This window comes from Triturus cristatus, chromosome 3_2 (genome assembly GCF_964204655.1).
Source record: "Triturus cristatus chromosome 3_2, aTriCri1.1, whole genome shotgun sequence".
Classification (NCBI taxonomy): domain Eukaryota; kingdom Metazoa; phylum Chordata; class Amphibia; order Caudata; family Salamandridae; genus Triturus; species Triturus cristatus.
In genome coordinates, this window is record NC_140584.1 from 1,028,935,462 (window position 1) to 1,028,957,930 (window position 22,469).

Consider the following 22,469-nt stretch of genomic DNA (forward strand, 5'->3'; position numbering starts at 1 on the left):
AAAGGGAGGGTTGCTTTGGAAATCTCCCAGTAGCTTTCACACTGTTAGCTTTTTTATGTTATTAGCTTTTTTAGTTTGTTCTTTGGGGTCATCCAAAACACATTAAAATATAGTTTCACCTCTGAATGGTTTATTGATCATATTAGACTGTACTTCTGACTTGAAGCCTGATATTCTCAATGAGGGGTGTCTCTTGAGAATTGTGCCTGTGAAAGAAGCAATCTATGTAGATTTTAAGCAGGCATTTCACTTCACCTTTTCCCCTTGTACAACTGCTTGTGCACTCTTGCTGAATTGTTTTGAAAGGTTTTCATTATCCTTACATTGCTGATGTCCATAGAGATGAAGGAGGGGGTTAGTGTTTACAACTTACCATTATCTGCCTGCTGAACTCTCCATTTTCCTCCAATCAGCATCTAGTCTCTTGCTGTCTTCATCTGGACCTATAGATGCTGGTACATTCTCCTTTTTCATGGTAGGTGAGACAATGACTGAGTCAGCAGGCAGGTTACCTCTAATGTAAGTTGGGTCTTGTGGACATTGTTTATATAATCTGCCTACCCTAGGGGTCAGTGCTATTGATGATGAAGGCTCTTTGAAGTCTCCCTCCTATGCGAGGTAGCAAAGAATGGTTTAGTTATTCCTCGACATTGAGAATATTGCCTCAAGCAGAAAACAGGTTTCTTCTTCCATCAACACCCATATGTAATAGCTGATCTCCCACTTAGTGTGTGATACAAGGATAACTCATCAGAAAAAGATGGTTTTGATGGCTAGGCACCTATCTCATTTGGATGGGGAATCTGCATCTTTCCCAGTGTCAGTGTTCTCTTGAATAGGCATGTAAGTGTCTTCTTCAAACTATGTGTGTCCCTTGTCCTGTTATTCAGGTAATGCATGATGTGTTCTCCGCCCCACGTTTTTCCTAAAAGACTTTTATGCACTGTTTTATGTGGTGCTTTATTTTTATTTACAAAAGTATGTCATCAGATAGATTCTGTTGTTTTTGTATTAGGGCAGCAACGTCAGCCTCAAGGCATTGTTTTCTCTCAGCAACACTGACAGATGTTTCTTTTGCTAAGACATCATGTGTAGAACTTGTCTTCCTTTTAGGAAGTGGGGGAGTGTCTTTAGCCCTCCTCCGATCAAGATGGCCCTTTGGTGTTGAGACAAATTATGAAGGGTTGTCCGCACTGTTGTTTCTTTCTATCAACTTAAAGGGCACTTTTTTTGTATTTGCTTCTTTCAATTGTGATGGAGCAAGGACTCGTATTAAAGAGACTTGCTCGGATGCAATCCTCTCATATAACTCATAACACTGTATTAATTAAGTATTGTGTAAATGAACATGCACCTCGTTACATTTCTAGCAAGATGAAGCTTGCATACGTGTTTTACTAACAAGTAACCAGAGTGAGACTGAAAATGGCTGCTAACGCGGAAAACTGTACTGCGCATGTGTCAACTGCATCTACGCAGTATGACGGTCTTTTGCTTGGAGGAAATTTTCTGCAGCTGCGCATAAGCATCTAATATGGCCGCTTGGGAGCTCACATGCTAAGCATCTGCCTTGCTGAAACTAAAACATGCTATTTACTAAATGCTCATGCGGGGAGAGCTATTATAAGTAAATGGGATTAGAGTAGAGATATGTGGTATACAGTGAAATCATTTTATCCTGAAATTAATACGTTTCTTTTTGACTTCTTTATTAGTACGTAATTGGCCACTGAGTGAGACAGAAGTCCATGTCACACGTGACCCCTCACGCACACGTAGTAATGACAAGTCGGGAAGCCGTGATGTAGAACTTGAAACCCGTCCAAGGCCATCATCGCTACATGGCCTGGGAACCTAATGGACATCCTGAGAGCAGTATAGAAATGAATATCAAAAGTATACATTTGACTGATAAAGATGTGAATACGGGTGGGAAATAAAGCTTGGGAATCAGAAATAAGGGGCAGGAACATTTAACAAAGAACCAAAGAACATTATTAAAACTTAGCATGGTGTGATGATCATCCCCCCTTGCCTGTCCAATCAGAATTAGGGCTTCCATGAAACTGAAACATTAATGGGTGGTACATAACATTAGAAAGATATAATTAAGGTAGTTTAGTTAGTTAGTAAAGCTCGTGTTGCCGAGATGCTGAGTGACCGGGATGCTGTCCGAGAGCTGAACAAATGCTGAAGAAGAATCGATTTGCAGACTTAGAATTTAAGCTAATTAATCAGAAGAACATCGCGGAAGAATCGAGGAGGGAAAATTAGGCAAATAATGAGTAGAAGATCGCGGAAGAAACGAGGAGGAAGATGGTGTCAGAGAGGGGTGCGACGCAGCAGTCGTATCTAGAAGAGGTCATCTATCCTGTCCTGAATCCTGTCATGAAAACTGTCCTGAAGTCGTTGTCACCTGATCTTTCCCAGGGGACCCTCCAAGCTCCTTGTCCAAGGGATTTGGTTTCCACAGCATCCTAGGTAACTATAATTCTGTGTAGTATGTCATTGTACTGCTCTCTCTATCCTCTCCTTTCTGAAGTGCTGATATTGTGAAATATCAATTTAATATAGGTGACAGAGTAAAGAATTAATTGACTTTTCTTCCCTGGAGAAACGGAGTTAGTACGGTAATCTTGTTTGGCCCACATGAATTAACTAGAAAAAAACATTTAAAACATCTCCAGAGTCTGTGGTTATTTCAGAATGGTAAGGAAAATAAATAACACTGATGTCATTTCACCGCCAGCTAGTTCCAACCAATAGGTCCATTGACCAGAGGAAAGAATTTTTTGATCAGTGAAAGATTAGTTACATTTTGACATGTAACTAATCTCATAAAACATTATAAAAATGGACCCCCAGCGGTATTTACTAGCCTATGCGAGTGTGTGTGTGTTTATGGGCCCAGGTGAGTATATGGTGTTGGAGTACCTGAGGTTGGTAACCCGCTGGATCAATTGCCAAGTGTTTTTCTTTTGGAGTCGAGGGAATTTTTTCTTCCTCACTGAGTCGGCCAAGCGTACCAGCTTAAGAGGCTTTCCTTCTGAGGTGAGTTGAGATAAAAAGTTTTTAGCACCAACTCATTATATTGAATATCTACCAATGCTTAAGCCATGACTCACACTGTTCCACCTGAGCCTCTTCAGGTTCGTCTAGCACATTTGAATGTTCTCCCGATAATAGGTACAGGCCCTCAAGGGAAACCGCTTTGATGGATGCTAAAGCGTTATGTGACAACCTTTGTTTGTCCCTTGTTCTTAATATCTTTGGCTGGAAGGAAGGCTGTGACTGCGTGGCTCCTTTTGGACCTATGGTCCTTGGGCAGGCATAAATTATACATTTAATGCAAGTCTTTCCTAGGTAACGTTATAATGGCACTTGGGGAAAAATCGAAAGTGTGTATTTTCCATCACACCGTTCTTCAATATCATGAAAAAACTGAAATAGCGGATGGTCTCCTAATAAATATTCTCTGTCCCCCTTAGGTCATTGTCTCCCCAGAATAACCTATTTCCTTTGGCCCTTGATCAAGGCCTTGATGAAACACAAACTTCACCCCTAGTTGTGGTAGTTCTTTTGAGCTTGAACTCCAGTAACAAGCGATGTTGTGGTTAATTCATGACTACTTCTTTGTGTTCTCGAGCTCCAGGATTTCTCCTTGATGACGCCAATGGTACTCTACGACTTGAAGAATCTCTTCTGATTTCAAACCCAATGGCAGAAAAATGATCTGCAGATGGTGATTGTATACTAGGTCATTGTGGACTTACGTTCTATGTCATAGTGAAGTTACATGTGGTTGACAGACATATGGAGCATGTTTTAGCGTTGTATACAGTTTCCGGAACCCAACTGCTATATGTTGGAATAATGGACAGCCGGTGAATCTGAGCAAATTTGTGCTGCAAAAATATCTTTGTTCGTCTCTAATGAAGCAGATTAGGTCATAGAGCTTTCGATAACATTTGCCCAGGAAACTATCTATTAGTGGGTACTTGTTGCTCTTAGTTCCTGATCTAGTATCCATTTCAACAGTGTGAAAGTTTAACCACCTCACTGTGAGGCGGATATAGCAATACTATTAAAGAGAGAAACAATTAGGAGTACATTCAAAGCATGGTGCAATTTTTTGAGAATAGCAGAAGGATTTAGCTACCGTCTCCGGTGAAAGACATGTTTGAGGAACACAGATATATTAAATGGGAAGGATTTTGTAGCACAGTTAAAACTGGCTCTACTCCAACACAATGTAGATGCTGACAACTGAAGAGATTACAACCATATGCTACCATCACGTATCAGAAGAGCATTAACTTACGTCTTTAAAGATATACATAATATTTTTGCTGTCAAGAACCAAGTAAAGGCATTGTTTAGCATGACAGTGTCTTACATGACTACATTTTAATGTGAACCAATGAAATATGTTTAAAGAAAGGTTGTGTGCCAAAAGAGACTAGTTTATAGGATACTATGTAACCACAACAATGAATAGTCAGAAAACTGTATGGATGAAATCTGTGGAAAGGAAGAAAGTCAAGTCCGTACTGTAGAAAACAGAGAAAAGGGTTGAGACAATCAAAGGATACATCACGTTAAAGTAGTAGTGAAAAATGCTTCATGTACATCCCCCAGGGAGCAAGGATCTTCATACTTTGTACTTCAACACTATAGTAGCCGGTGACTCACAAATGACACGGACGGAACATACTCCTATGGAAACTCAAACATGATGACACAGTCACGCACACACAGCAAATGGAAGCCCCAAAACTATAGCAGTGGCCACAAGGGGCAGGTCATCAATTCATGCATTATGATGTCCAAATGTAGATGAATGGATAAAGTAACTTTGATGTCCCACGACTAGAAAATTTGAGAGCTTTTCATTCTTTTGTACTAATGACGAGTACACATCATAATAACATAAAATTGTACAAGCTACACCTTCACAAGCTTGTAAACTGTCAAGGCAATAACATGCTTGGGTACATGGAAAAAAAGAGAGAAGATGTATTCTGGAATGAAAGGGTTACTTTTTCTAGGCTGGTCTAAGGAAGCTGACGCTGGAATGAAATAGAAACTTCACAAGAACTAAGTGAGAAAAAAAAATCACTTGAAATGAGCTTTTAAAAACCAACTAGAAAATTGCAAAAATTTCAAATGACATACATCCTGCTAAAGGTAGTTGCAGTTCCCATGTGACATGCGGAGGATGGTTCCACTACCATTCAGGTGGAAATATAGTGACATGTTAGAAGATATATGTAGGTAGGACATCAAAGAACCAAGTTCTGTTATGGAGGGGCAATAGAAACTTGGAACTACCTCCACATCAGGAATTTAAATGGAAATATATGAGTGAATACCTAGTCTACCCACATGAAATGCTGCAGACTACAGTGATTTCATCATTTGACTTGGGTTGGGTGCACCATCGGAGGCTCCAGACAAAAAAAATACGGATAAAGACATGATACTATGTTCGTAACTGCCAATGGTTCCCGTTTACATGTATGCAATCTGAGTTAACCTGTGGGTTAGCATTGTTCCAGAACATTATGTTTAAGGTATCAAATAACCACGCCAGTTGCTTCACAGGACAAAATACATTCTCCTCAGGCTTCCAACCTTCCTATATATTTTATATCTTCCCCATTTCCGCTGTTTTCCTCCCTCATCCACCATTTTCTCTCTCCAATTTCTCTTACCCAGTCACCTTCTCTAACTTTCCTGACCTTTCTTCCCTCCGTCTCCCACCTTCCACTCCTTTTTATGTCACCATGCCACCTGCATCTTCCTCAACTTCTATTTACCATTATCGATGCTCTACATGCTTCTTACTGTCCCTCTATTTTCCTCCTCATTCTACATTTTGTTTATTCCATTCTCAGTTCCTTTTAAGACCTGTTATGTACTGCACACTGTGCCCATGCCCTATATACATCTGCTAAATAAATTAATTAACTGTGAGAAAGCCACTGAGGATGCCAGGAGCTACCAAAAAGACAAAGCAAGTTACTTTACAAAGTAGCCAAGTAATTTCACCAGAAAATTAGTCAATAAAGGAATTGTTGAAACTTCACTATGTGGGCTCTTTTGAAAGTAACGTGATGTAAAAGCTGCTTTGGAACGAAGAAATTAGGCAGCAATAACATTAATCAATTACCCACATTGTAAAGTCACAGGTACTGCTCACCTAATCCCAGGTTAGCAACTGGGATACTAGCAGGGACACAGGCTGTAGAAGTGCCTCTTTCCTCCACTCTACTGGGGCAACCGCAAAGCGAATTCTGCCCTCCAAGGTCATGCCAAATAGAGCAAGCACTCAAGCCACTCGTGGCTCTATTCAGCTTCTGGAGTATGGGCCAGACTCACCAGGCTCTTACAGCTGCCCGGTGCACGGATGTTCGAGACTATGAGTTGGAGTGCTTACACACAAGAACAGGGTTTGCCCTTATGAAATTGCACTGCAAATCTACTGCAATTGTAGTCAGCACGATCAGCCCACTTATCCAAAACTATTGATCAATCAATAGTAGAAGAAAGCCTCTTTGTGTTTGGCGGTGCAAGTGAGCTATAAGACCCATTTTTTGATATTTTCTTTTTGATTGTCTAGTTGGGGGTCAATGAAATTTGTGGAGGATTTCAGAATTCCAACATTATTTCAGAGAAGATTTGATTGCTCACATTTCACCTCGACTTTGTATTAAATCTCTTCTAAAAGACTATTCTGCTCACAGGTGTAGTAGCAAGCCACATACAATCATACTCCTTTACTTGGAATGTGAGATCAGCTACTTGTAATTAAGATGTTGTCCCATGGGATAGTTTTTACCGGAACCTTGAAATCATCTCACTATTAATTATTCACCTCCAATCGGAGATGAACACACATCCTCCCTTCATTTGGAGGTGGAGGTTCTATCATTGTTATTTTAGTTCCCCATGTAAGAGCTAGTTTGAAAATTAGGACTTGTATTTATTGCAAAATATCTGTGGAAAGGGCGCACCTACCTGTAGGGTCCTTTAGTGCCTGTCATATCTGGTTTCATGGTGATGACCCCATTACTATCAATCTTGATTGTGCAAAGAACCTGTTCATTTTCTCGGTGGCCGAGCCTGAGAGGGGAACCAAGGAAAGAAGGAAGACATCAGCGGTATCTGTGATAGAATCAATGAAAGTATGACAACATTAAAAAAAAAGAACTCTGTTGAAAATATAGACTAGAGACTGCATAATATGGAGTTACAGGTAATGGATGAATAACTTAACAACACCCTCACGTGAGCTAAGGGTTCAGAAAAGAAATGATTAATAGATTCTCATCTGTAAACTAAAACAAGAAAATAAAGGCTACTTAAGAAAAGAGCAACAAAAGAGATAAGGCACTGTTGGGGTGATCAGAAAAAAAGGAAACCTTTAACAAGACTAAGTTCAAAGACATTACAGGATACACAAATCTGAAAACACATTGCAGGAGCAACAAAGAAAGTTAAAGAAGGAAGGAAGACATCTGAAACTCTGTGTTGGAAACCAATTGATGAAAGAATAAGTTAATTTGGAGAGAGGTAAAAATGAAGGAAAGGAGTGAGATGTGATGGCAGCGGCATAATGTGGGTTGCCAGCGCCCTTTTCTTTTTAAATTATGCACCCCTAAGAATGCCCCAGCGCCCCTAAGAATGTTGTCCCGGGGCATGCACCCCTGTAGCCCTGCCCACGCTACCCCACTGTGTGATAGAAGTCTTAAGGAAAGATGAAGATTATGTACAGAAGATTAACAAGCATTGGCATAGCCAATAGGTCTCGCCTTTGGGACCTTGTAAGTAAAAAAAAAAAAAAATGAAGCGCAAGACTTCACATTAACATTTACTGCATCCTAAATACGAAGTAAATGTAAACGTGAAGTCTTATACTTCATTTTTTTTAACTTTTACTTACAAGGTCCCAAAGGCTATGCCAATGATTGTTTAAGTTTGAGGCACAGCTCTGTCTACATGTCGGAACCGTCTTTCAAACGTGTTTTTTTTTTTCAAAAAGTACATCCTAAAGTGGGATTTTCTTTTTTAAATAAAAAAAAATAAAATGCGACCCTCGCCAAGGGAGCTATCTCCCATGGCGAGGGGGGCATCCGATAGTTTTCATTGTCCCCTCCCACCAGAGTTTTCCTGGCAGTGATGCACAGTGAAAACTGACCTGTTTGTCTATCCATCTAAATTAGGTGGGCGGACTTAGGGGCCTAACCATGACGGAGTAGTCTCCATTCTGATTACACCAAAGATCCATCTGCATTTAAATTGGGCGTGCAGCTATGTTGTCAGAAAGGATATTCGGTCGCCAGTGTGACAAAACATCTTTACTCCCATCATATACATTGGGCCCTATGTTTCTTGACGTACAGAGCCGTGAGCGTACAGCATTATTTGGTTCAAGCTGGCTATACAAACCAAATTCTCGCTTGGAATTTCTTTTAACTATTTTAGGCCTTTTTATAGAACACTGGCAACTCCATGACGCAGCTAAGCCATATAGAGAGTTTGTTATTGTGACAGGCATACTTTAAATATTACCTATTTACCACGGCTCAAATTATGACCCGTGCTTGATGGCAGAATGTGCAGTTTATTATTACATATTGGCATTAAACACATTTCCAATTTTACCCTCATAGACACAGAGATTTAGCGCAATTTGTCTAGAGTTACATAATTTAGCTAAGTGGCGATGCCAAGGAACTCACGTCGGGGGTCACAGGTCAGCTCAGGAGGGTCTTTCTTAAAAGTTGAATCATACATTTCTAAAACAAGCTGGCGACGTGCCTTCACGTGCGCAGTGCTTTGGAGTGAGCGCCTCTGCCTGGAACCCGTCTTCTCAAGTTCAGTAACCCTCCTTCTGTTTGGATTAGATTAGGGTCCTTTAAATGTCGGACGGGTTCGCCTTTCCGCATCACCATCTGCGGCAGAATTCCTTTTTTTAACAATTCAATATTATCATAGGATTGATTGCATTGTCCGCCATGTGTAGGTGAGGTCTACCGGTGAGTGCGTCAAGGTGAGCCGTCATGGACTCACCATCCATGTGTAGAGTCAGGTCGCCCTCTGCCGGAGAGTGCGTGAAGGTGAGCAGTCATGGCCTCACCATGTGTAGGTGGGGGGTGTGGGTTCACTTCGCCCTCTGCCGGTGAGCACGTGAAGGTGAGCAGTCATGGCATCCCCATGGCCCCAGCAGGGCATACCAGTCCCAGCCCCCTCCCAGGCGAGCGGTGGCGGCCAATGTCATTCCTAAGCAAGAATCCGAGCCCGTGCTCGGCGCCTTGAGGCCTGACAGTGATTTATGGAGCGGTTGCGGGGAGAGGCCGTGCTCTTCCCGGGCGCCAGGGCACAAAGTGCCACCTCCTGGGAGCGCAGGTAACATGAGTGTGAGCCGGAGCAGGTGGTCCGGGCACGGGGAAGAGAGGACAGGCGAGGGGGCAAGGAGGAGGTGCGGGGGTGAGCAGTGACATTGTGTTAAGGCACACACACAGGGAGGGAAGGACAGGTACTGAAGGGTGAGAGGAGGAAGGGGTGAGAAGAAAGTCACATTGGAGAATGAAGGATAAACAAGAAAGAACAGTGATTGGAGAACAAGGGAGATAGTAATGAAGATATAAGGGGAAAAAGAAATAATAACAATGGAGAGATCAGGGAGTGAAATGGGGGAAAGCAGAGAGAATGGGAACACGTGGTGCAAGAGGGGAAAGATGACCTAGAAATACCTAAGGTTGGCGGCGAAAGTGAAAGTGCTGCATTTGTATCAAAAATGCACCAGGTCCAGCGTGACCGCCATCTGTTTCCAATTAACGCGACCGCGAGACGTGGGTGCAATAATTGGAAACAGATGGCGCTGCTGCTCGCTACTGAGCTCCCTAGGCCAGGGGAGAGAGAAGGCGGGACATGCAACCAGCCTTTGGCCAATTGCGTGCTGTCTTTCTTAGAAAGACGCATGCAAAGGCCAATAGCGGATCGTGTGTGTGTTCAGAGTTTAAAGTCCTTACTAAAAGCCTCGAAGAGCAGCGCATCGCGCTGGCTCAGGCGAGACCTAAAACGTGAGCTGCCAAAAAGGCCGAGAAGGTACTTTCTGGGTGATCTTGTGAACCAACCTATGTACTAATAGGCAGTTCAAAAAATTCCAGAGTTCATAGTAGTTCACAGTCCAAGCTATCGCATAAATATTAATTAGGTAGGTCTCAAATTGTGACTTACTCTGACTGAAGGCCATCACAGGGATAGTGGCCAGCACACCCCCATGTCTTTCAATAAAAAAAAGAAAAATAATTTTCTTTTTATTAATTACAGCTTGCTTTCTTTAAAGGAAAAAGGGCTGCATTTGAAGAGTAAGGTTTTCTTTTATTACAAAAGTTTCTTAAAGAATTGGCAGTGGTCATTGGTCCCTTGGACTACTAGCTAATCCCCTACAAATTCTCTTTGCAAACGTTAAACAAGCATTGGCATAGCCAATAGGTCTCGCCTATGGGACCTTATAAGTGTACAGCCATGCAGCACATTATCAGCTAGTGTCCGCGCAGGGTGAGCTAAGGTGCACTACCACAGGTAGTTACTAGAGGCTCATGGATAGGAATATACAGCACTGGGTGCACTATGTTGCACTACCACATGTTACTATAGGTCAAAGAGAAGGAGTAGGAAGAGGAGAGGTGTGCACAAAGAGAGAGGGGGAAGAGGAGAGGTGTGCCCGAAGAAAGGGGGTGGGGGAATTGGGGAGAGGGAAGAGGAAAGGGGAGTCAACAAAATTCCAACAATTCCGTCAGCAGAACAAAATATTTCACCCACCCCTACTACTGATTGTGTTGTTAATAGAAATAGCGACTATGCTATCAGTTTTAATGTTTCTAGCCATTGTACAAACATTTACTGCGGTCTCTGCATCAAAGAATGTGGTGAAGGTGAAGTTCATGGAGGGTTATCGAGGATTTGAATCGGGACCTTCATTTTCATCTAGGGTGAAGTGGAGTTCACATTTATGGTTGTGGTAAACTGGGATAGTGATTTTCTTTTGTGTTCTTTGAATCTAGGAAGAAAAAAACGAGTCTGTCCAGGAGCATATGTCCTCAATAAAAATGTAAAAACATATATGGAGCCCAGTTTGAGATTATGGTATTTGTCACTGACGGAGGTTTCTAGGTTACCAGCAGGGCTTTGCATATTAACATGCATACAGGGGTCAGAGGCTGATCTTGTATGAAGCTCTTTTCGGTTTAAACCAGTTGTCAAAAATAAGATCATATAAAAAAATGTGATTACTGTTGGTCTTAAGAGCAGATTCTATGGGGAACAGCCACAATATGCAGTCATGGAGTATCAAATAGGACAGAGAGTAGTGAGTTATTGTTCATTACATATAAAAGGTTGCATCAGTAAGACCCTCCGCCCCCATTTGATTGGAAGCATATCAACGTGCAAAAATCACTATGACTGTTGACAATTTTTAAGAGCCCACATCATGTATACATGCAAACATTCATTAATCGAAAGTAATCAGTGTTGTGGTATCTAATATGGGAGCAGCAGCACTTTTGAATAAATCACATTTATGTACAAAATAACCCTTGGTCCAAAGTCAACTGGAGGTTGGCACCACATACAGATGCAAAATGACTAGAGAGAGGACAGTGGCAATATTATTAGCATACTGTTGTTTAACTACAGAGGTGCGAGAAAAAGGCACTCTGTTATATTGCACTGCCGCAAACCATAAATTGAGACAAAAGGAGCGAGAAACTCAGCAGAGGCAAGCGACGGAAAAGACCACCGAGGGAGGAGAAATAGCACTGAAGGGGATGAGGAAATTAGAGAGACACCAGAGAGAGTACGTGATTAAAAAGAATGTGACTGAGGTGCTGCAGACGTAAGGTGAAAGACTACTTGCAGCAGTGAACTCACAGACATCGCAATGGACTGAGAGACAAGAGAGGGGAGACAGAGCTTCCCAAGTATGTGAAGAATCAGAGGCTCTCCATATTTTTGCCCTTCACAGCGCACTAATTTCAGTGCATGCCCTTTGATGCACCTTCTTGTGGCGTGAAACCGCCCTTTGTCGAAGCAGCGCACCGAAAGCTACACACAGCTACATTCTCTAAACCTGACCTCCGTTGTACGTAGAGAGAGCTGCGCGGCGATCAGAGGAAGCCTGAACTGTGTGATTACAGTGGGCTGAGACCTCCAACCTACCCATAGCCACGAGCTGTAACCCCCGCCTAAACAGAGCAATCAAGTCACTTGGAAATGAGATCAGAACACCACACTTTTATAAATATAAAAGCGGGCATCGTGCTCAAAGTATGGTGCCCGAGCATATAAAAGTTATAAGCATGGCGGCTGGCATGGCATAAACAAGTACTTTGCTGAGGAGCAAGTGGGAAGGGGGAATAGGCATCAAACTTAATAGAAAAAAAAAAATGCGGGCCGCAAAAGTGAACGCCATCTGTTTCCAATTAATGCGACCGCGAGACAGGCACATGTAAACAAGCGCGGGCGCGATAATTGGAAACAGATGGTGCCGCTGCTCGCTCCCAAGACACATAGGCTATGGGAGGGGGACTTGAAAAGATAAGGCTGGACATACCCGAGCCTTTGACCATTTGCGTGCTTTCTTTCTGTGAAAGCCTTACGCGATGGCCAATCAAATGAGTGGGCGTGAAAAAAAACAACACGATGAAAAGCTGTGGGAGTTGGAAGTCCTTACTAGAAGCCTCGCAGAGCAGCACATGCGCACTGGCTCAAGCGAAACCTAAAAAGAAGGGGCCCAGTGAGAGCTCCTTCCCTTCTGTGAATGAGTTAGCAACTCCTTTGAGGTGTCAATATGTTTCCAACCGATTGGAAATCGCAGCTGCAAACCACTAATGCATCTGATACCAAATGGTAATTATGAAAGGGATGCGCTTCTTTCCAAATTGCGATTCAATATCCATTTATAAATCTATTTTTTGATTTGGTAATCCCTTACCAAATCGCAAAATGGGTTCATAAATACCAAAAAGGAATTGGTAACCAGCTAATCTTGCACATTTACACTGTTTCTTCCCAGTTAATTTTGGTGAAAAACGTGTTTTCAAAGCACATTAGATCAGTAACTTGATCAAAATTGAAAGAATTCGAGGCTGCTTAATAAAGCGGGGTGATGGCCTCATCAAGCCCTTTATTTAGGAACCCTGCCCAAAATAATCTTTTCAAAGAGAAATTTTGTCATTAACATTGGCAAGCTTCTTAAATGAATTTTTGGGTTTCTCCACTAATAAATGCTGATAACATTTACTGGCTAATTGCGTGCTTTTTTGCAATCGTACCAAAACTTGGTGGACTTTAAATGTTTGTATATTGTATGTACTGGTAAACATATACCAATAAGGAGGGTTCTTGAAACAAATTAAGGGAGTGGGACAGGGGAACGACAACAAAAAAGCAACTCGCCTCCCCTTGAAATAATGAAAGATTTTCTAAATAGTCATTTTATACTAGCAGCTGTTTCTTACCTTAGACTTATTTCATTTGAAGTCGACTGATATTATCAAAATATCATAACATAACTTAATTTATCACAAATTATTAGATCACCACCAACAAAATTAATTAACTCCTCCCACATCACATACAATCACCCCCTCATAAATATCATGACAACATTCGCTATGCATACACCTCATGCATACTACAACATAACAATTTTCATATACAGGCTACCAACCTTATAACTATCATGTTTATATTCAGACTTACAACTTAAAATCACCTCACCAAGTCCAATCCATTTCCTGTTAATCTACGCATTTACATACGATTCTCCTTCCACTCTCTCATTTATGTTTTATCCACACAGTGTCTGTTACAGCAAATATTAAAATATTTTCAGTTGTGGTTCCTATCATGTGCCGACGCGTGTTTCAGTGAAACCCAACAGGCACCATGCACCTTCCACTAACAATCACCCTACTAAAATCAAGTGGGGGTGACGCTGGAGGTAATATGTTTACCTATAATGAGAATAAATTCAAAAACAGACAAAAAGAAAAGACTCCAAAATACCTTCACAAAACTAACAATAAACCCCTACCTACTCTACCTGAATTTGTTATCCCATTCACCATATCACCCCAATCGTGATTAGAGAAACATACACTAAGGGTACACCATAGTGTGAACTATTACCAGTGTTTATTTACAACTATGTATAAAACACTCCTTACACCAAAACTAAGTGCACCAATACCTTACCTAATCATAAAAACAGTCTTCCTTTATCAAAACCTTACTGAACCTCTCTTTATTTCTGTAAACAACAGGACTGATATATACATATCTACCTTCCTTTTCTGGATGACTAAAGTAAAAGGGAACAAGATCCAATTTAACTTACATCCATTTGATTGAGCGTCATAAGAATAGAGGCAAACCTTATGGTATCAGCTAACTACCTCAAGTATTTATTCCTTGTAATTTGGCATACAACGCACAAAATACTCAAATAGGATTCCTACACCCCAATCTGGTTGCTGTCAGTGCAGTACGCTGCTGCATACAAGCCATGTACCATTCCTATTAAAGAAAAGGCACATACATAAGTACAGCCTTTTTCCATTCACCTAACAAGAGGGGAGGCTCTCACTGAAACTTTAAACAATGCCGAGAACACCTAACTCAAACTGATCACATAAACTCAAAAATGGCCAAATCTATCCAAACACGGTACATCTACTTGACTATCCAAATAATACTCACCTGTTTAAGGATCAGCACGAGGTCTTCTAACGAGGATTAACGTCAGTAGGAAACAGAGGAACTGACTTTCCTGAAAAGTCATGCGTAATACCAGTTGTGGCTCTGACATCACTTAGGATGAATCCTTAGGCCATTGCTGGTTCTAATGTTACTCTGGCAGCCATCTTAAAGTAGTTGAACTGAGTCCAAAGAACAGAAAATTCTTTCCACTCCCATTATGAGTACAGCCCATCATACAAAACATTATGCAATCTAATCATGGTATCTATCAAAATCTATGTGTATCAATTATAGATACAAAATTAAGACCAGGCAAATGCACCCTATGGCAGACAAACCGGTAGGAGTAAAATATACGTCAGAACTCTTACATCATCAAAGATGAACCCCAGGGCATCCCTACTCATGATGCTAACCACGGCAGCCATCTTTAAATAATTTTGTTGATTCAGGATGAACACAGATATTGTTCACCCACGTTGTAGGCAAGGTTAGTGTTTACCAAATCACTGCACTACGTATTCTATCATCTGTTACCTGTCCATGGTTAAAAGTAGATCTACATCATCCTACAAAGCAAAGCCTACCCTCTGTGCCAGACAATTCTAGGAGCCATCCCAGGCTGAATTATTAACTGCCAGATACCGCCAATCCTGTAAAATATGAAAGACAATAAAATTGTACCGTAGTGCACATCCACCCCTACCAATAAATTGGAGAAATCTTCTGCCAACTAAGTAACGTAGAAGTTTAAAAAGAAGAAAATAACAGAGGCCTCTACTATGGCAACATGCATTGTGTTATATGGCATCTTTCCATGGCATTGTATCATTTAGACTCTGCTTATACATGCCAAAGGTGAAAATCCAATATACTACCTCTCTTTCTTCGATAGGGGGTGTTACCTTTCCATTCAGTAGAGCTAATTCTCCCGAGTATGACCCACTTGAGGCTATTATCTTCATGGTCATTTTCAATACAATGGTGTACCAGAGGATCCTGCAAACTGCTGACTTGTGTTTACTAAATCTATCCCAGAACTCATATCCTGTTTCTCCCACATAGCCAAGGCCACACGGGCACAAGATCAGATACACCACATTACATGTTCTACAATTGGGCATGTGTTTCAATATTGTCCGTGTACGATATAGCTCATACTAGCAGTAGTAATAGCTCTTTGACACACATGGCAATGCCCACAGCGATGAGTCCCCATCACTGGGACCTCACCAATTATAGATTTCTGTGTAAAGTTAGATTCGGTAGTGATTCTTGACCTCACTAATTTGTCCTTCAAATTATGATTTCTATGGAAAGCAAACAAAGGTCTTGAAAGTTTGAGTTCTTCATCACAGGTATTAATATGTGCCACAGGGAATTGACAATCTGTATAATCTTCTGATTCAGGTTAGAATGCCAAGTGACACACACTAAACTGTCATTGCTTTTCCTTTCCAAACTGTCATTGCTTTTCCTTTGTTTAGGTCTAAACATAAAGACCCTATTGTAATATTTGCCCCTCCTATTGTAATATTTGCCCCTCTTAAAAGAATCTTGTACTAAAAGTCTAGGTTAACACCTTATCAATAGTTTCTCCTTTAGAATGTTCACATTACGAGTATAGTCCTGCAGATTAGAAAAATTCCAGAGGCATTGGCTAAAGGGTATACCCTGTTTCTGGCAGTGTGGATGAAACTTTGAAAGTGGAACAAAGTATTTCTTGCTGTGGGCATCATATATAAGGAAACCTCCAGCCTACGTTACCCATGTCTTCATGCTGTACCTATATATCTAAAAATTCAACTTTGATACTGCTCACTTTGGGGGAGAATTTTAAATTAATGTTGCATGCGTTAATCTATGCAAGAAATTAATTCAACTGTTCATCTTCTTCATCCCAAATGAAAGTAATATCAATGAAACGGGACCAAAGTCTAAGATTGTTTTTAAATGGAGCAATCCTATTGTAAATATCCCGCTCCTAAAACAACCCCATATATATTTTTGCTATATTTGGGCCACATTCCGCTCCCATACTCACTCCTTTGATGAGTTTATACATTTCTCCATCAAATTCAAAGTAATTTTCCCACAATACTATTTCGAAGTGTGCCAACATATCACTGACAGCTTGAAACGCCCCCTAAGGAATGTTCGTATAAAGAGCCTTGATATCCATAATTACTGAGGGGGTGATTGTATGTAATGTGAAAGGAGATAATTTTGTTGCTGGCGATCTAATCAATTGTGATAAATGAAGTATGTACGTTATGCCTAAACCATGTATAATAGAAATCTGTTTTGTATGAAAATATGGTATTGTGTCTCAATAAATATATTTTGATAATATCTGTTGACTCTAAATGAAATAAGTCTATAGTAGGAAGCAGCTGCTGGTATAAAATGACTATATAGCAAGTCTTGCATTATTTCAAGGGGAGGCGGGTTATTTTTTTGTTTGTACTTGTATTTATACAGCAAAAATATAGCTGGTGAGAAACTGAGTGCATTGGAATTTTATAATGACACTACGTGGCATATGTTTAAATGAATTATATTTCACATAGAAAAAGGCAAATTAAGTGATAGATTTGCCCAGTATCATACTATTTCCAGCCAAATGCTGTAGTTAAGATTTGAACCCAGGTCTCTAGGTTCCAAAATCAGCAGGTTAGCCACGAAACCATGTGGGACAACTATGGCAGGCATGGGTGCCACAAACCATTGTTTTTCAAACGGTACATAATATTTACCGCAATCATATGCAATAAAAAGATGTCACAATTTCTGTAGTGGAGCAATAGAACAGTGTTGGCAACAGGTCTCTAAGAGTAACAAAAATATGTTATTTTCTGTATGTAGACAATACATTTTCAAGGTTTAAGCCATCATTGCATAAATGGGACAAATTAGGTAGCCTTGGCCATAAATCAACGTCGATACAACTTTCAAGTCAATAGTTTCATAATGCAGGTTTCACATACTTATACGGCTATACTTCAATAATTGTTTTAGTGGAACTCTTGCTCAACACCCTAGTGCTGCAAGTAGTGCATTGTCATTACGTCTCCATAAGTAGCACTTTACACGTTTCCCAAGGGTCTCTATAACCACTGTTTAAGTTTCTAATATCCCCAGCTAATAGACTTTGCAGTTTTCATTAATGCCCAGTCTCATTAATTCTAAGGTGAACAATCTTCATTTTCAAGTTCCATAGTGTGTCAGCTATCACGTTTTGCTCTTTTCCATAAAGCTGCTAGTAGGCACACATGGCAAATTTCAAAATGCTGCAGTTAGCAGATTGCAAGAAAACAGAGTAATACTCCTTGAGGTTTACATACATTCAGTCGTGGCTGTATCATTCCATATAATTGTTTACACAGAGACGTGAAAGGAAGTTTCATAGTCTTATTGTCTTCAAACCGATGGATCTTTCTGACTCTATGGGAGACTTTGACAGAAAACTTTTGGTTTCCATTGAACAATCACAATTGACCACTACAGAGGTTGCAGAATACTCTCAAGGGCCCTGGGATACTGTTTCTGCCTTACCATGCCCTTTGGGAACAGTTATTAGAGAGGCCACTGAGAGGATGAAATCTGAAAGGTTCACTATGCTCTCTTTCAGAAAAAACGTGTTGTGCTGTGTAGCACTTGCAGAATAAAGCGGAGGTCTGGAACCACTGGCGAGCAACATTGTCGGGTGCAGAGAACAACACGCTGTTCACAAGTAACAGGTTGGGGACCACTGGTCTATTAAGTGTGGCCTTTTTTGCTAGCAGTAGTAGTAGTAGTAAATATACTTTATTGCATTAATCATTTGATTGCAATAATAGAGAAAAAGCAGGCATTAAAATAGAATAAAAGGTCACATAATTTCCATGCGTGGTATCCTATAAAAACATACATAGATCATGATACCTGTTTTTACATCTATATACATATCCATATATCAAAGCAGTAAACCTGGTGTAAATAGTAAATGCAAAGAACCAGGTTATACGCACTGTTATAAAAAGAGATAGCTGGAAGAAGACTTCCTGCTAGAAATCCCTTCAGACCCTTTAAATAACAAGAATAAAAAACAGACTATCACAAGACAACGCAGTATTATATACTGATCCTTGATCACGGAATTCCAACAGAGTAAATACACATGATGACCCAAAGTCCTGCCTGAAAGTGCCCAATCATCTTGGAAGGACTCACATCATTTTATAGCTGATCAGGGAGAGTGATTGCAGAGTCTGGATGTAGAAGAAGTGTGGAGCAGGAAGCTTGTAGCTCACAAAAAGCACTGAAAGACAACTGAGCTCTAGAACATTGCATCAGGGTTGGGAGTGATTGAAGTGTCCACCTGGCTGACTCAAGAGAAAGGTCACTTAGACGGCAGCCAGAACAACTGGCGCACAGGCAAGCAGTGTTCATCTCCAGGATCTGCGTAGTGGTAGGATGCAGGAGCATTGAGCAGGGCATGAAAAACCAGGGAAATTCTCTACCTTGGGCCCTTGATCTGAGAAATTAGGCAATGCAGCACTCAGACCCTCGGTTTTGGAAGAATCAGAAGACTTGGTTTTTCTAGATAGGTTCCTTTCTTTTTCTGCTATTGGTGAGTTGCTTCTGACCTCTTGCGTGGGGCACTCCTTATAGGAGCAGCTATGTGCTTTATAAGACTCAAATTCATTCATTCTTGGGAAACAATGTGTCCTGCTGCCACTATGACAGTGAGGTAGAGAGGACACAAAAATTGCTGGAAGGTAGTCACATTCTCCCTCATTTTGCATTATAGATCAACAAAGAAATCGCAACTGAACTGGCATACAGTCCTACGTCACACATTTATAGTTCACAAGTAGAATGGTGCACACAAGTAGAATGGTGCACACAAGTGGATGCATTGAAGACACGGTGAGGCAGAAAGCACTGGTGGAGGGGAGTAAGATTAAAGAATCGAATGGCCTTATTCTGCACCTACAACAGAAGGAATTAATGGCAGAGGAATTTCTAACTTGTCTATAATATAGAGGTAAGGTGAATTAATGACTGACAAGTGAACAGTTGAAGACTGATGTTGTGGATATTATGAAGGCCGCAGCGTTTGCATCCTTTTGTCAGATATGCATAGATTACAAAGGCGCATCGCTGAAATTTAGACATATTGAAGCCATGATGAGCATTATTACTGAGAAGCCGTCACAAGCCTCACAAAAGTGTAAGATAGATAAATGCACATTTATTTTCAACCTGCTGATTCTTTTTAAGTTCATAATGCCTTAGCAAAGAAATCAAAGCAAGAAGAAGGTGCAGCAGCAATCTTCAGAGGACAAATGCTTGAGGGAATACAAAACACGAGGCGGTCTCGTGAAGGATACATGGAAAAGGTGGGATCGAATACTATGCTGCAAAGACTGAACATGCTTAATGAAACCAGAAATAGAACAGTGACAGAAAGAAGAATTTCTGAACTTTGAAGTAATGCCTTGATAGTAAACCTATAGGTTCTTACCACAGAGGCACTTGCAATAGAGCCGAAGACATGGAAGGAAACTCAGAACATTTAGGTGGTGAGCATACCAGAGCGAGCCAATAAGAACAATAGCAAACAATTTCTTGAAAACTGGCTAAAGTAGATGGATGAGGAACTGACATCCACAACGCCACAGGGGCCTCGTAATGGGCTGAAAAAAGTGAAACCACAACAGGGTAATGTGATCACAGGACCACACAATTCCAAGGAGGAGCCAATATAAATTTTAAAAAAATTAGATAACACTCAACTGATATGTGGAGGGGCAGATCAACCTAAGGGATCAAAGTATATTGATAACTGGAAAATGGCAATGAACAACATATCGAGTTGCAGAGCCATATGTCGAAAGGTGCTGAACAAGGTGTCACTGACCAACTTGGGTAAGCACTGTTGAGTCCTGAAGTGAACCAAGTTAATTGAAGTGGCATTTGACAAAGGATTCACAAATTCCTAGGTTATATACACACAGGAAAGAATGGCTGGAGGAACTCCCTGAAAATTGTTTTGTTCCAACCCAAGCATGGTGTGACAGAGATGTGTAGAATGCACAGCAAGTTTAGGAAATCTACATGTCATGTTTGGTACATCTACATGTCTACATGGCATGCTCAGTGACACCACAATCCATGCTGGACCAAGTGCTGTACTTTAGGCTTAATTGTTGGAGTAGATAAAAGAGGAATGGAGCCTTTACTTCACCAGCAGTGATATAATGTAGATGCACACTCTTACTCGGAAATGTTCTGTGTTAGTCTGCACATCCACAGAACCAAGAGGCACTGTAACCCAATGGAAAACGCTGAGCAAAATCCGGAATAGAAAAAGGAGCAGATGGTAAGGACAGTACCAAGACTAATTAGTCATCAGTCACTAGTAGACATTCGGCTTCCCAGGCAAAGATTGCGTCACTCAGGATTACACTGCGAAGGACGTACAGAGCTATAAACAGGAACCTCCATAGGCGATCTCTACCCTATGAGTGGCGATACCCACATATGTGCTACATAGACCAAAAAGGGAAATAAAGGAAAAATATCTTTCTTAGGAATCTGGAACTTACCGGGATGTTATTTTGAATGAATACTTCCCACAACAGTAGTTAAACAATGTCTCTTCCACAAGATGTGCCTTAGATGGACAGCCCTGATTAAGTAACTGTGTTATTTATATTTCAAAACTCCCCAATATGAATACCTTTGGAAATCATTACATTGTTGTGTGGTCCGGAGGAATGTTGTTGGTCGATCTATATGCCCACAATGAAACGTGCTTTGACCGTTTTTAGAACAGGGATCCCAGCCCAGAACATCTCAACAGACAAAAATGCAATCTGTTTGTTCATTTTCGTCGGTCTAATGTATGTGTAGTATGCTGGGACGTGGTATAAATGTTGAGTCTTGGAGAGTGCGATATCGGATGCATGTAAGAGTGAGTGGATATGGTATGTGGGGGACTTTCTCTGAATTGCTGCATTCTTGTTTTTACAGAAATGACAATATGTCCTAATTTGTGATACAAATATTATGTCACAGTACATGGAAAGAATTGCTAAAATGTACATGTAGACTGTTAAACGATTTTACAAATATATGTGTTGAGAACAGAATAAACTTGGTTTGTATAAAAAAAAAAACATTGTATAGCTATCAAAATTTCATTTGGGGTATAGAACCTTTGTAGGTAATCCGTAGGCACACGGGAAGAAATACAGGTCAGGTGGGTGTCTTTCTTTATATAGACCTAGACTAATTAGAGCATGTAAGGGTGGTACGGGTTACTGCAAGAAATATCGCCATAGGAGTACACGGATGTGTTATAAATACACTAACCTGTGACTGAGCAATTGAGGGAGCTATTGTGTAATAAATCCATGAGGAATGCTGGTAACTCTTTTTTAATCTTTTCCCATACTGAAAAAGGTTGGAAATTTACTCCTGGCAGTGGTAGACGTAAAACTTCTTCAGGGTTGGGGAAAAAAGTGGTTGGAGGAAAAGTGATCTTGAAACATTCAGATTTTCACATGAGCAAATCTACACAAGCACATTTGCTCATGCTAAAATGCAGTTCACAAATGTTACAGTACTATTTCTTGGTCTACTTCTGTAAATTCTTGTGAATTTACGGAGACTGTATATATGCACTTAATGCATGGATATATACC

The 22,469-nt window shown here is 40.7% G+C and overlaps 1 protein-coding gene across 2 annotated transcripts in view; it reads right to left on the reverse strand.

Moving 5' to 3' along the window:
* MKS1 (MKS transition zone complex subunit 1) overlaps positions 1-22,469 on the reverse strand; it is a 226,412-nt gene that overhangs the window by 108,951 nt on the left and 94,992 nt on the right. For both annotated transcript variants that reach the window (XM_085649666.1, XM_085649667.1), the window contains exon 7: positions 7,021-7,125. In XM_085649666.1, the coding sequence (XP_085505792.1) occupies positions 7,021-7,125 (105 nt within the window). The remainder of the gene's footprint in view (positions 1-7,020; positions 7,126-22,469) is intronic.